Here is a 14623-nt window from a genome sequence, read left to right on the forward strand (position 1 = left end):
GATCTAAATATGTCCAAACCGTATGTTCTAAGTTCTCCAAATCATTCTAGAGTTCAGACGAAATGATCTACCAAGATTACTGGGCTCGATATGAAGCCAATAACAATCCATATAGGTCCTTAGAGGCCATGCGCATGATTTGCGAACTAGATATGTCCGATTCGGATGTTCTAAGTTCTCCACATCATTCTGGAGTTCAGGCGAATTAGTCTTCCAAGACAACTGGGCTCGATACAAAGCCAATAGCAATACATGGTGTCCATACAGGCCCTTAGAGACCATGCGCATAATTTATATTTTGTATATGTCCAAATCGAATATTATAAGTTTTTCAAATCAGTCTGGAGCTCAAGCCAGTTGGTCTACTAAGTCAACTACACTCGCTACAAAATCGATAGCGACTCCTTCATATCCATCAGGTCCTCGATTATAATCTGCATGGTTATACACCCAAGAGATGGAACACCCAAGGGATAAAATGCCGATGAGAAGAAGAAGAAGTAGATGAAGTAGAAGGTTGATGATTAGAAATTACCGAATACGACGTTCCAAATCCTCCAGGTCTTTGCAGTTAAGACCAATTAGTCCACCATGTCAATAACGCCAGGTACACAACCGATAGCAAGTTATTATGTCCATTTAGGTCCCTGAAGGCGCCTGTGTTCAGAATAATAGCAACGGAAGCCGTTTTCCATATAAAAAGGTCAACTTTGACAAGCTGTAACTTTGTACCCCGGTAACCGATAGATCTGAAATTTTGGCAGTGAACTACAAATATGTTGACATTTACACATACTAGGTAACATTATTTCCGAATGACGCGCTCAAAAATTACGCACTAGGTCAAATTGTTTAAAATAATAGCAGTTTTTGTTTTAGAAATATTAGGAAAACAATTGATTGGAATGTTATTTCAGGTGCTGCGAGACACTAAGTATATTATTCAAAAAATACAAATTGTGGAATTTGACAATTGAATTGGCCAATCTATCAAAAATAAAAACTGCTATTATTTTGAACAATTTGACCTTTTGCGTAGTTTTTGAACGCGTCATTCGGAAAAATTGTTACCTAGTATGTGTAAATTTCAACATATTTGTAGTTCACTGCCAAAATTTCAGATCTATCGGTTACCGGGGTACAAAGTTACAGCTTGTCGAAGTTGACCTTTTTATATGAAAAACGGCTTCCGTTGCTATTATTCTGAACACGGGTGTACAAGTGTACATATGAACACACAATTTTGATATGATCCCATACGATAATCTGAGAGCCAGAGGCGTCGCGTGATCAATTCTTCAACCTGTGCACTGTTTTATTATTTCTAGAAAAACACATAAAAGGGACCTAAAATGATAAACTAATTATTTTCCAGTGCGTTTCTAAATATGTTTGCTCATTTTGTTGCATCTAACTGGTTCTTGGCTACATCTTATTTTCTGAATTAACTCAAACTTAACTAAGCTTCAAAGTGATTTAAGTAAAATTAAAAATCATCAGAATCGTTTCCAATGTGACAAATAAGCAATATATCTATTCGGTAATTATTGAGCTGGCACTTTCAATTCTAATTTGAGTTATTCGTAAAATGAGACGAAGTTTTAAATACAGAAAAGGAAATTGGAATAGGGGGAATGACAGCTTTGGCAGGTTTTGTTCTATTATTGGCAGGGGGGTATTATGACTGACTAGGCTCAAATTTGGCCTAAACATTTTTTGCATATCAAAGAATATTGTGGCCAAATTTCATAAAATTTGGTCGACAAAAACCCCCCTGCCAATAATAGAACAAAACCTACCAAAGCCGTCTTTCCCCCTATATCAATCATGCAAAGGCTCTAATAATAACTTGAAATTAGCATGTCATATCAGAAAAATTAAGTCTGTACAATAAAGAGAACAATGAAGTTTATAGCCCTTACTCTTCTCAATTAATAATTATTCTATTTACAATTTATATCTTTGATCAATATTCTGGCCTGGACAGATGTCGAGAAGTTTTCCGTCTATCAGCATGGAAACTTGCTCAAAAAAAAAATCATAAATTTGTGTGGACCATTGACATTTGACTTACCCCCTCCTAAATATATTGGATTTCTCGAAAAAAAAACTTAAAAAAAAAATCTTTAAAAATGTTGACCCGTTTCATATTCGCTAATTCTGCGACAATATAGATTTTCATCAGAAGATGAAATGTCTGTTTACAATATGTTAATATTGTCGGATACTTCAATGTCTACACACTTAATCGACAATTTTCTTCTCGGTAAAACATATTGACGAGCATGATCGTTAAAGTTAATTTTTACTGATATATCGTTAAAAGATATGACGTTTACACAAGTTACTGAAACTCGGCATTAAAGTTTGCCGGGTAAATTTCAAATCACCGATTATTGTGATTTGAAATTTACCCGAGTTTCGGCCAACTCGTTTGGCAAACGTTTAACCTCGCAATTGAAAAAGAAAACACGCGGAAACTAAAAAATGGAAAAATCATTATCTTTATTTTTTCTCGGTGAGTATTTATTCTGATTTCGTTTTTTTTGCTTATACTAATCTTTTTTAATTCAATTTAACGTTGACTTTCTATATGTAATTAATTTCAGCAGATTTGCTATAACGTATACAAATGGAGCGATTCAATTTTCACACCACGTTACAGACGCAGTAATGTCGACGGAAATCGCCTTCCCTGAGGCCAATCTATATATTTTTTTCAAAATCATATATGAGAACAGATAAATATAAGAAATCGCAGAACATTGGATGGCTGTCGGAGTGTAAAGATCGTATCAACAGTTTAGTGCTACCACGAACTCCATTAGTTTTTCTTTAGTATGTATTATCTAATGTACAATTGCAAATAAATCAATTATATATATTCTAAATAAATAATATATTCTAAATTCATGTTGATTGACAATCTAATTTTTATTTTGAATTAAATGAAAACAAATTAAACCAATAACCATTTACTGAATCTCGGCAAAGCACTTTACCGATCATTCCGGCAATGTACTACCGAACGGTACGGTAAATTTTGACAGCTGAGTGGTATCTCACATTTTACGACCATTCGGCATTTTGAACTTTTACCGAGATTTTTACCGAAATCTCAGCTGTTGGATTCTCGGCAATTTATTTTGCCGGCCTCGGTGAATAAAATTAAGTGTGTAGTATAATAGGCGTATTTGTAAACAGGCTTTATTGCGCTTATTAGCAGATGACAATTTCTGTTTAAATTGTACTAATGTCGCGTTAGTATTACCGGACAGTACATTGTCGTCAGGATTAGTGGATGTGTAAACGGGCCATTTAACATCAAAAATGCTTTTGCTTCGCGTTGCTTATACAAAGCGGAACTTTCATCATGGAACGCTTTGAGGAAGCAGAAATGCTCGCGCTTTACTCTTCTCTTTCGATTTTGTTCCGATTGCGCTCTCTTCACCGAATCGCGCATGCGCTGTTTGAAGTGGTTCTCGATAGGCGCCAAACAGTGCACTGCCTGCGAGGAACGCTTTGACTACTTATACATCGCCGATTGCAGTTAGAGCAGATGATCCACACATACAAAATAATGCGTGTATGATGCATGACAAAACGTTCTCGGCTGAAAGTTCCGTGTTGATACAACATGTGGTGTCTATGGGTAGGTTCGGTATCGTAGAGAAAAATATAACGCGTCCCCATCGCAGCATTTGGTTGCCTAACATCACATGCCGCCTATAACAAACATGCATATTTCCGTTTATGTATCCAATAGTCAAATTTGCATGAAACATCTTTCGAATGCACATAATTTAAATACATGCTTGGATTAGAAAGACAAGAAATCTATCTAGAGTTAAATGTTGGGGATAAAATTGCAACATGTGCAGTGCACAGGTTGCACATGCGGACGCGACGCCTCTGCTGAGAGCTCAAAACATCATATTTGGAGTATTTGGACGAACCAAGATTGTAAACCGTAAGCATTGCCGATAGTAGCTTGAATATATTGGGTTCCTACCGGTTTTGTTCCAAGTTTACTTTGTACATCAATTCATCTGAACTCTTTAGTGATTTAAATATTTAGCACCATATGTTGCTTTTGGTTTTGTACCGAGCCTAATTGATATGATAGACCAAATGGTTTGAATTCTAGAACGATTTGAAGAGCTTAAAATATCCGATTTGGACATATCAGAATCCTAAATCATGTGCATGGCTTCAAGGCGGCTATATGAACATCATGGATTGCTATTGGATAAGTATCGAGCCCAGTTGCTTTGGTAAACCAGATGGTCTAAACTCCAGAATGATTTGAGTACCTAGATTTGAATATTCAATTTGGACAGATATAAATCGTAAACCATGCACATTGTCTCTGAGCGCCAATAGCCAATAGATTGCTATAGGCTTTATACCAACCATAGTTGACTTGAACATATTATGGATATACAGGGGTCAGACAAAAAGGATGAGATAGGTAAAAATAAGTCGAAATTCAAATCAGCATAACTTTGCGTATAATAATCCGATTTTCATAAAACTAGGACCATCAGAAGCGGGAACTCTTCTAGTATACTGTTCTTCTGCAAAACCATAGATTGGTCCTTGGCCACCGGAGATGTTCCGGGTTTTCCGAGGGTATGTTCAAGATGCATTTTTCCCCTTGCTGCTCATTTTATGTGACGTTTACTTTCGTCATATTTTAAGCTTTCTTCAAAAACTAGAACTAATATGCCGATCAACGGTGGCTGCAGATCGAGAATCCATTAAAACTACGCAGAGTTATGGCCATTTCCGTGAAAACGGTTCCGAGAACATGATGAAATGATAACAGATCGGAATAATGCAAATATGAGTATCTGACTTCATGGATTTGCGAGACGAAGATCACAGAAACATTTCCAGAATGATAGTGTCCACTGCCACCCTTATAGCAGGTTCCATGGGCCTTCCAGGAGGGGCCGGTTTTGGCACCATCTGGAACCATGCATATATGGGTGTCAAAATTCATGTTTTCCCAAGACGATGAATATAGGATCTTTATAAGAGATATATTTTGAGGACTGTGAAACTTTTTGGCCAATTTGTAACAGGTTCCGGAAGTTGTACAGGGTGTATGGCCAATCCCGTATCGTTTTCACGAAAATGGCCATATATCTGCGTATACCTATCGGATTTTCGATCTGCAGCCAGCATTGGTCAGCATATTAGTTCTAGTTTCTGGGGAAAACATAACACATGATGGCAGTAAACGTTATATCAAATGACAAGCTGCAGAAAAAATGCATTTTTGACATACCCTCGGAAAACCCGGAACACCACCGGTGGCTAAGGGCCAATCAGAGATTTCGCATAGGGCCAGTATACTAGAAGAGTTTCCGCGGCCGATGGTCCCAGTTTTATCAAAATCGAATCATTCTACGCAAAGTTATGCTGATTTGAACTACGACCAATTGTTTGCCTATCTCAACCTTTTTGTCTAACCCCTGTACAGGCATACCTCGATAGTATGTACCCTCGATTGTACGTACATTTTACCTCGATAGTACGTACACAAAAAAAAAATTTTTTTTCGTTCGATTTTCTTTACGATTTTAATAAAAATTTGAATATGCTTTGATCGTAGTACATGCGGGGGTCCTTCATATGTTACGTAATAATTTCACAACTGATTTAAACACCATCGTGAGCTTATAAGGAATTTAGTAGCAAAACTTTGAAAAAGCAGCGTGTCATAAATGTTTGCCAGTCTTACGTAACACATATTATACTATCATTTTAAACAATTGAAGGAACATCTGAAACAGCTGAGCGATGCGGAGCGCGTCCAAGCCCCATAAAGCAGAATATCAGCAAGAGGAATTCTTTTGTCTTGGACGCGTTCGCACACGCACTCGTGTGAGTATGTCATCAGAATAAGAGTGTTAGCAGCAATAAATGAAATGTTATGGGTATGATTGTCTTAGAAAGCAGATTAGCTATCCACTTAATTGAACAATTATTAAGTTTATGAATTATTTTATCTATCAAGGAAATTAGTTTCAGTTCTAGAACCCTTCCCCATGCATTAGTTCACCTGATAGACCAGAAAATATTTCCCCGAAGAGTAAATTAATTTCATCATGGTGCTTTATAAAATAGAATTTTCGGCAAGATATTTTACTGTTTAATTAAGTTTAGTTCCATTCTATCCACTTGTCGGTAACATTTTTTCTCTTGAGAAATTAGCAGCGTTACTAAAATGAGGAAAATTTTTGATGGAAAATTTCCTCTGAGACGTCTTACTTAGAAATCCGAAGAAGTTTATCATGGAACAGTAGTTTCTCCCTAGGGTTCTCCCTGGGATACCTTGGTAGTTTGGTCGAAAATTCCATACATGATTTAACTTGATATTCTACCTAGACCTGTGCGCCGATTGAAATTATATCGACCGTGAGGCGTGATGGATCATTTTCAGCCAGTGCTAGTGGCGTGGTGGTGATTGGCGGCGGCGTGAGTGAGCGTGAATCAATTTCGTGTATTACAAGTTTTCCGGAATTTATCTGGATGTTCCTCCAGGAATTCCTCCGGAAGTTTCTCCGGGAATTCCTACGGGAGTTTTTCCCGATATTTCTCTGAAAGTTCCTACAGGAATTCCTCCGGAAGTTCCTCTAGGTTTTTCTCCGCGATTTTTTACGAAATTCCTCCCGATATCCATCTTAAATTATAGCCAAATATTTCTCCGTTAATCCTTCCAAATATACAGGGGTTAGACAAAAAGGTTGAGATAGGTAAAATTATGTCAAAATTCAAATCAGCATAACTTTGCGTATAATAATCCGATATTAATAAAACCAGGACCATCAGAAGCGGATACTCCTCTAGTTTACTGTCCCTCTGCAAAGTCTGAGATTGGTCCTTGGCCACCGGAGATGTTCCGGGTTTTCCGAGAGTATGTTCAAGATACATTTTTTCCGCTGCTTGTCATTTTATGTGACATTTACTTTCATCATGTTTTATGCTTTCTTCAAACACTAGAACTAATATGCCGACCAATGGTGGCTGTAGATCGAGAATCCATCTAAACTACGCAGAAACATGGCCATTTCCGTAAAAACGGTTCCGGAAACATGATGAAATTATAACAGATCGGAATAATGCAAATATGAGTATCTGACTTCATGGCTTTCCGAGACGACGACTACAGAAACATTTCCAGAATGATAATGTCCACTGTCACCCTTACTGCAGGTTCCATGGGTCTTCCATGAGGGGTCGGTTTTGGCGCCATTTGGAACCATGCATATATGGGTGCCAAAATTCATATTTTCCCAAGACGATGAATGTAGGACCTTTATTAAAGATACATTTTGAGGACTGTAAGATTCTCTGGCCAAATTGTAACAGGTTCCGGGTGTTCTGCGAAAGTGAAATTTGTTCAGGGAGTATGACCAATCCCGTACCGTTTTCACGAAAATGGCCATATCTCTGCGTATATCTAACGGATTTTCGATCTGCAGCCAGCATTGATCAGATTATTACTTCTAGTTTCTGGGGAAAGCATAAAACATGATGGCAGTAAACGTCATATAAAATGACAAGCAGAAGAAAAAATGCATTTTTAACATACCCTCGGAAAACCCGGAACATCTCCGGTGGCCAAGCGCCGATCAAAGGTTTTGCATGGGGACAGTATACTAGAAGAGTTTCCGCGTCCGATGGTCCCAGTTTCATCAAAATCGGATCATTCTACGCAAAGTTTTGATGATTTGAACATCGACAAATTTTTGCCTATCTCTCTACCTTTTTGTCTAACCCCTGTACTCTCCATTATTTTCGCGGTAATTTCTTCAGCAATTCATTTAGGAATTCTCTTAGAAATTCCACATCCCCTTTCCCAGAACTTCCACCAGAAAATCATTCAGAAATTCCCATGTAAACTCCTCCGGGCATTCTATCTGGAGTTACTCCAGAGATTCCATCAAGATCTCTCCTTCAATTACTTCGAGGTCTTTCCGGATTTTCTTCAGAAAATCACGTGGAAGCCCTTGATACTCACGCCCCTGTAATTCTTCCAGAAATTCCTCCAAGAAATCTCCTGGAAAATTGTTCCCGTTTTTTTTCGGGAATTCTCTTGGAAATTCCATGCAAAAATCGTCTACAAATTCATCTGGCTACAAAAATTAAATTTCGCCAAAACCAGTGCTGGAAATACTCGCTTCACGAGTAAGAAAATAGTGTAATTGGGCCTACCAGAAATGCCACACTCGCTCGAACCTACTGCCTGCATTGCTTGCTTTGTTCGCGAGTACGGGCAGAGCAAAGACAAAAAGCAGGGCAGTATTTGTTTCGCGAGTAAAAATCACGATCGCGAGTATTTGTGGTTACTTCAAACAAAATGGATAAATTTCACTTAACATAAACACAGTGACAATGAACAAATCTCGCTTAACTTTTCAAAAGGACCTAAGTAACATTTTTTTCATGAATTTATTTGGATAGCGCAATCAACAGAACAACATTAAGGCTATTGATTGCTGTATTTAAATTAATTCATGCAAAAAATGTTACTGAGGTCCTTTTGAAAAGTTAAGCGAGAAATGTGTTTTTGCTCGAACATCCATGAGAATTATGTTCCGATGTTGGTTTATGACATTTTGTAAATTAACCCGAATGACCCGCTAAGCTCCACGAACATTTTTCGGGGTTCGCTTTTCTGTTTTCTCTGCGAGTAGTAGGTAGACAAGAAAAGGCAAAACAAGTGTTCGCCAGTATTTTGCATGGCATGGGTTTTGTGAACAAGGTTCACAGATATCCACCATTGGTCAAAACTCTTTCGGAATTACCTACAAAAATTCCCCTTGAAATTCCTCTGGAAATTATTAAAGGGATTCTTCCGGAAGATCCTGCAGGCATTCTACGGTACTTCGCTTAAAATTTCTATAAAAAATCATCCAAAATGCCCTTCAGTATTTTCCGAGATTTTTTTCCAGGAATTTGCAGCAATATCTTAAAACAATAACCCCGAAAATTCTTCGAGAAACTCTCCCACTTCGAGAAACTCTCCCACTTTTTATTTCAGAAATTCCTCCATGTATTCTCCCAAAAAATCCGCCAATAATTTACCCGGAAATTACTTCAAGAACTTCTTCAGAAATCGATTTTAAAGTTCCCCCGAAAAGTTCTTCAAAAATTATCCGGGAATTCGTTTCGGAATAACCACAGAATTTTCTCAAATTATTCCGCAGAAAATTCCTTCAATAACTGCTCCGGGAAGTTCCTTTTTCAGAATGAATAGGAGTATCCGAAAAGATTTTTCTGAAGAATTTCTTAAAGTAATTTTTGAAAAAAAAATCGCGGTGTATTTCTTGGTTTGAGTTTGAGTTTCGAAAAATCTTGATGGATTCACCTATGGATTTCCTGGAGATATTCTCGAAAAAAAAACCTAGAAGAATATCGGAAACAAATCTAGGAGAAATTTGAAAATAAGAAGTTTTTGAATGAATTCCCTAAGGAATTTTCAGAGGAAAATATGTATGAATGTCAAAACAAATTTCAAATAAAGTTTTGAAATAATTTCAAACTAAAACACGAAAAAAAATCTAGTAGAATTTCAGAGATTCCTTAGTTTCCTGAAGAACAAACACACATTTTCAGAAAAAAAAGTATCTTTATGTTTGGCCGAGAATGTATTGAATAGTGGCCATGTTGCCAAAAATTATCCCACGTCGCACTTTTTGTTGTTATCTGTATACTCATCTTAGTGTAATGTATTTATGTATATAATTACGAATCATAATGAAGGTTCCTTCAAATCAACGCGATGCGTTTGTTGCTATAGCTGACAGTTTGTCGCTTTGGTAAGGAAGCGTCAATAGAGCCAATAAAATCGCAACGACAGTGACAGCGCAGGACAACCTTAAACCTTTTCATTTACATAAAATCTATAGGTGGAATCCATAAAATACGTCACGTAAAAATGTTGTGATCAACTACTTTTTGTAGTAACATGCATAATTATGCATGATGTGTAACATATCTTTAAAACATCACGAATATCACGTAATTTATGGATGTTCCGAAGCATTAACATACAATATTTCATAAAAACAATAGCCTCACATTTACAAGGACGATAAGTTTGCGCAATGCTATATGTAGGCACCATTTCAAGAAAAATCTGAGTCATCCGTTGTGTACTATATCAAATATAAATTTGCTTAGAATACAGAGCCTACTATCGAAATTTTGGCTTCCGATCAGTTTTATAAACATTACACCACTCCCAAATAACTAGAAAGGCAAAAAAAAAATTTTTTTTGCTCGGTTTTTTTTTGCTTCGATAGTACGTACGCTTCGATATACGTACACTAAAATTACGGAGGTGTACGTACTATCGAGGTATGCCTGTATCTAGATCGTAAATAATTCACATTGCCTATAAGGGCCTATTTGAGCTCCATATCTATGTCTGGGTTGGGTTGCTATTGTCTTTGTATTAACCCCAGCTAACGAGGTAGATCAATAGGTTTGAACTCAAGAATGATTTAGAGAATTTATAACATCCGGTTTGGACAAATCTAGATCATAAATCATGCATATGGTCTCCAGGACCTGTATGGGTTGCTGTTGTCTTTGAATGGAACCCAGCTGACCTGGTTTGGAGAACTTAGAACATCAGGATTTGATATATCTATATCGTAAATTATACACATGGCCTCCAATGGCCTGTATGGGTTGTTATTGGCTTGATATCGAGCCCAGTAATCTTGGTAGACCAATTCGTCTGAACTCCAGAATGATTTGGAGAACTTAGAACATTCGGTTTGGACATACTAGATCGTGAATCATGCACAATGCATCTAAAGGCCTGTATGGGTTGTTATTGTCTTGATATCGAGCCTAGTAATCTTGGTAGATCATTTCGTCTGAACGTCATAATGATTTTGGGAGCACTCAGAACATCAGGATTGGCTTCATATCGAACCCAGTAATCTTGGTAGATCAATTCTTCTGAATTCCAGAATGATTTGGAGAACTCAGAACATCCGGTTTGGACATAACTATATTGTGAATCACGCACAAGGCCTCTAAGGGCCTGTATGGGTGATTATTGGCTTCATATCGAGCCCAGTAATCTTGGTAGATCATTTCGTCTGAACTCCAGAATGATTTGGAGAACTTAGAACATACGGTTTGGACATATCTAGATCATAAATTATGCGCATGTCCTCTAAGGGCATGTATGGGCAACATGGATTGCTTTTGCTTTCGTACTAAGCGTAATTGACTTGGTAGACCAGGACTCTAAAATCCAAAATGGTTTGGAGAACCTAGAACATCTGTAGAAATATTGTCAGCATTCACGATTCATCATTACTGAAATAGTATTATGTAGATTTCTGAGAAAAAACAGCAATAAAATCGTTCATTCGCGATATTTGTGTGCAATTTTCGTCCATATAAAAGTGGCCAACTGACGATCCTTCCTCCGACGATTACAGGATGTAGGTGTGACCGATCAACAATCTGAGGTCTGTTTCGGAAAATTTATGAGCAGACGATTATTTTGGTATATAAACATGTGAGTTTGGCTTTGAAATGTCCGAGATATTGCCAAGTCAAATCCGGGTCAATATGACCCGAACACCGTAAGTGTGAGTTTTTTTTGGAGCCATTCAGGAACGTCGTACAAAGTAGGTCAACGTTCCGGAACATAGTTTTCCACGAAATAGGAAAAGTCAAGAAGTTTCAGACCTTCACATTGTTGCGTTAAAAAGTTATAACAATTTGAAAGTGCGATTCGGGTCATATTGACCCGAACATGTTAGGAAGGTTAAGCAAAATTTAATAAATTGGATATTGGAAATTGAAATATAAAAATATGGCAATGCGATAACACTTTAACGCACGATAACGCAGTTCAATAAAAACATTTCACAACGCGGAGATATATAAATAACGAGTTATATAGTTCAAAAACAAGTTGAGAGAGATTTAGGCCTGCCAAAAAGAATCAATGAATGGATTTTTTGCACCGTAAATGGTTCTAAGTCCTGTACGGTATTCGCTCATAAACTACAAGCGAAGGTTAGCTACATACATCAGAAGTGCAGAAATCTTCAACGTTTGTCCGAAATGCTTTTAATTACGTTTCATGTTTGCCAACTATCCAACTTCATTATTCGTCTACTTGTTTGCTCCCTGTATTCGCATATAGCAGAACATGAGCTTCGCACAGATCCAAATCCGATGAACAGCTCGTTCCGATGATGATGGTAGCTGATGATAGTCGTCGTCGTCGTCGTCGGCGCTCGAGAGCCGGGCGAAAATTGATCTGTGTTTGCTTAGTGCTTCCCGCCCTTCTGGTCGTCTGCTCCAGACTTCAGACACATTTCGGTCGTGAAGTCAATCTACGGATAGATGCTCATCTGGATGGTATTTGGCTGGATGAAATGACGCTTATCGATTATCAAGATGTGCTTGCTATCACGTGTGTGTACTTTGACAGAAATATCCACCTAGATCTGAAACGGCTGATGGTGTTGTTGGATTGTATTGCACGTGGGAGTGAACGACGGTGAACGGAATCCCTTGGAGCGAGTCAGCTTGTTTGATTAGTTTTTGACGTTTTTTTTGCAACATGTTTTATTTACCTGGCTGTCTAAAGTGTGAATGTGCATCTAATGAAGTTTTCCCGACGCTAACGCTGCTGAGAGCGTTTGAGCTGTATCCTGAAAAAAAAAAAATGCAAAAAAGGTAAAATCAATATTTGTTCGAGTTGTTTGTTCATGTGATTTATAATTTGATGTAAATGTAGAAAAATGTCAACATATGAGATAAAAACCAAATTAATTCATGGTGGCGCTTTCGCAAGAGTATTAATTGAATATTGAGATCTTGCAAGTGAATGCAAAATTTTGAACTCGGATACTTTAGACGAAGCTGTAGATCGATTCTATGGTGAATTGGATTGTATCTTTCAACGATAAAGCGGCAAACGAGACCAAAAAATTAACAACCTTGGTGAAACTATAGATAGTAACAGGAAAGATGACCTGAAGCAGTTTTGAACATACTTGCGAAACCGTACATCAACTCGCGGGACTCCTCAAACAGTGAACTATCTTGGTGAAACATCTTCAACGCTGATCAAGTAAACAAATCTATTCTCGCCATTCTTACAAAGCGTGAAAGTAATAACTCACCACATTTGGAGCGTAACTTGAACGGACTGCAGACTTACGATCTCAAGCTAGTTGCTACAACTTTCACGGAATTGGATGTAGAAACATCAAGATGTCGACAGCTCCAAAGGACCTGGTGAAGATGGATTCCGATTCGCTTGCTCTACCAGCTGCACTGCTTTTCGATCGCTCACTTGTCGAGAAAACCTTCCCTTCGACGTGGAAAGATCCTCAATAGCTCCCATTCATAAATCCGGAAATGTGCACGACGTTTAGGACTATAGGGGAATCTCTATTCTCAGCTGCCTCGACAAAGTTTTTGAAAGTATGATGCTGGATTTTATTTACCCAGTAGTTGAACACATCATAGTTACCGATCAACATGGATTTATTAAGAAACGTTCGACTACCACGTATCTTATGAGTTATGTGTCTATTCTTATCGACAGTATTGAAAGGCGACAACAAATCGATTCTGTGTACGTGGACTTTTCGAAGGCTTTCGATCGAGTACCTCATCAACTTGCGGTGGAGAAACTCCGAAGAATCGGCTTCCCTGACTGGTTAGCCACTTGGATCGGTTCATACCTCGACACATAAACTCGGCACAGTTAAGTCGGTTCCTTTCCGTATTGAAATCTTCAAAATTAATGTTTGCCGACGACCTGAAAATGTTTCGAGTCGAAACGTCGCTGGTGGATTGTTGCGCGTTGCAAGCAGATGTTTATAGGCTTTTGGACTGGTGTGACAGAAATGGAATGGCAGCGAATGTAAACAAATGTAGCATTATCACGTTCACACGTCTGCGCTCTCCAATATGCACGACCTAACTTTGAACCAAGTCTCGCTCGTCAAAGATCTAGGTGTTTCACTGGACAGTAAACTTCGTTTTAGTGAACACATCTCAACCACGACAGCTAAAGCTTTTGCTGTATTGGGACTTCTGAAGCGCAACACCCGAGATTTCAGCGATATTTACTGCCTCAAGACTGTATACATCGTTGGTGCGCAGCATTCTAGATTATGGCGTAGTCGTATGGGCTCCGTATCACGCAACGCAAATAGCGAGAATCGAACGTGTCCAGAAAGCTTTCATCAGATTTGCGCTTCGAAGGCTTTCCTGGCACTGCCACCATGTGAGCACCGCTGTGAAATCGTGAGTCTTCCTACTTTGAGGAGTAGGAGAATGCTTCTTAAGAGGCTCTTCGTATTTGACCTACGGCAGAACAACATTGACTGCCCTGATCTCCTGGCGAAACTCCGTTTTAATGCCCCCGAAAGTGCAGTGAGGATAGCAGATTTTTTCCGGCGTCCTACACCATACATTATATGGGTAAAAAATACGTTTGATGTTAGTTGTGAATGTTTTAATGTAATCAGTAATTTGTATGATTTAAATTTAAGTAAATGGATGTTCAAGTCGCGTATTAGTTTTTAAGCTTTTTCATCTGTACGATTAATAA

The 14623-nt window shown here is 38.1% G+C and overlaps 1 protein-coding gene across 3 annotated transcripts in view; it reads right to left on the minus strand.

Annotated features, from left to right (window-relative positions):
- The window catches only part of LOC134211586 (DNA-binding protein D-ETS-3), a 321549-nt gene that overhangs the window by 139202 nt on the left and 167724 nt on the right, over positions 1-14623 (minus strand). For all 3 annotated transcript variants that reach the window (XM_062688598.1, XM_062688597.1, XM_062688599.1), the window contains one exon: positions 12630-12707. In XM_062688598.1, the coding sequence (XP_062544582.1) occupies positions 12630-12707 (78 nt within the window). The remainder of the gene's footprint in view (positions 1-12629; positions 12708-14623) is intronic.

Source organism: Armigeres subalbatus, chromosome 2, assembly GCF_024139115.2.
Source record: "Armigeres subalbatus isolate Guangzhou_Male chromosome 2, GZ_Asu_2, whole genome shotgun sequence".
Taxonomy (NCBI): domain Eukaryota; kingdom Metazoa; phylum Arthropoda; class Insecta; order Diptera; family Culicidae; genus Armigeres; species Armigeres subalbatus.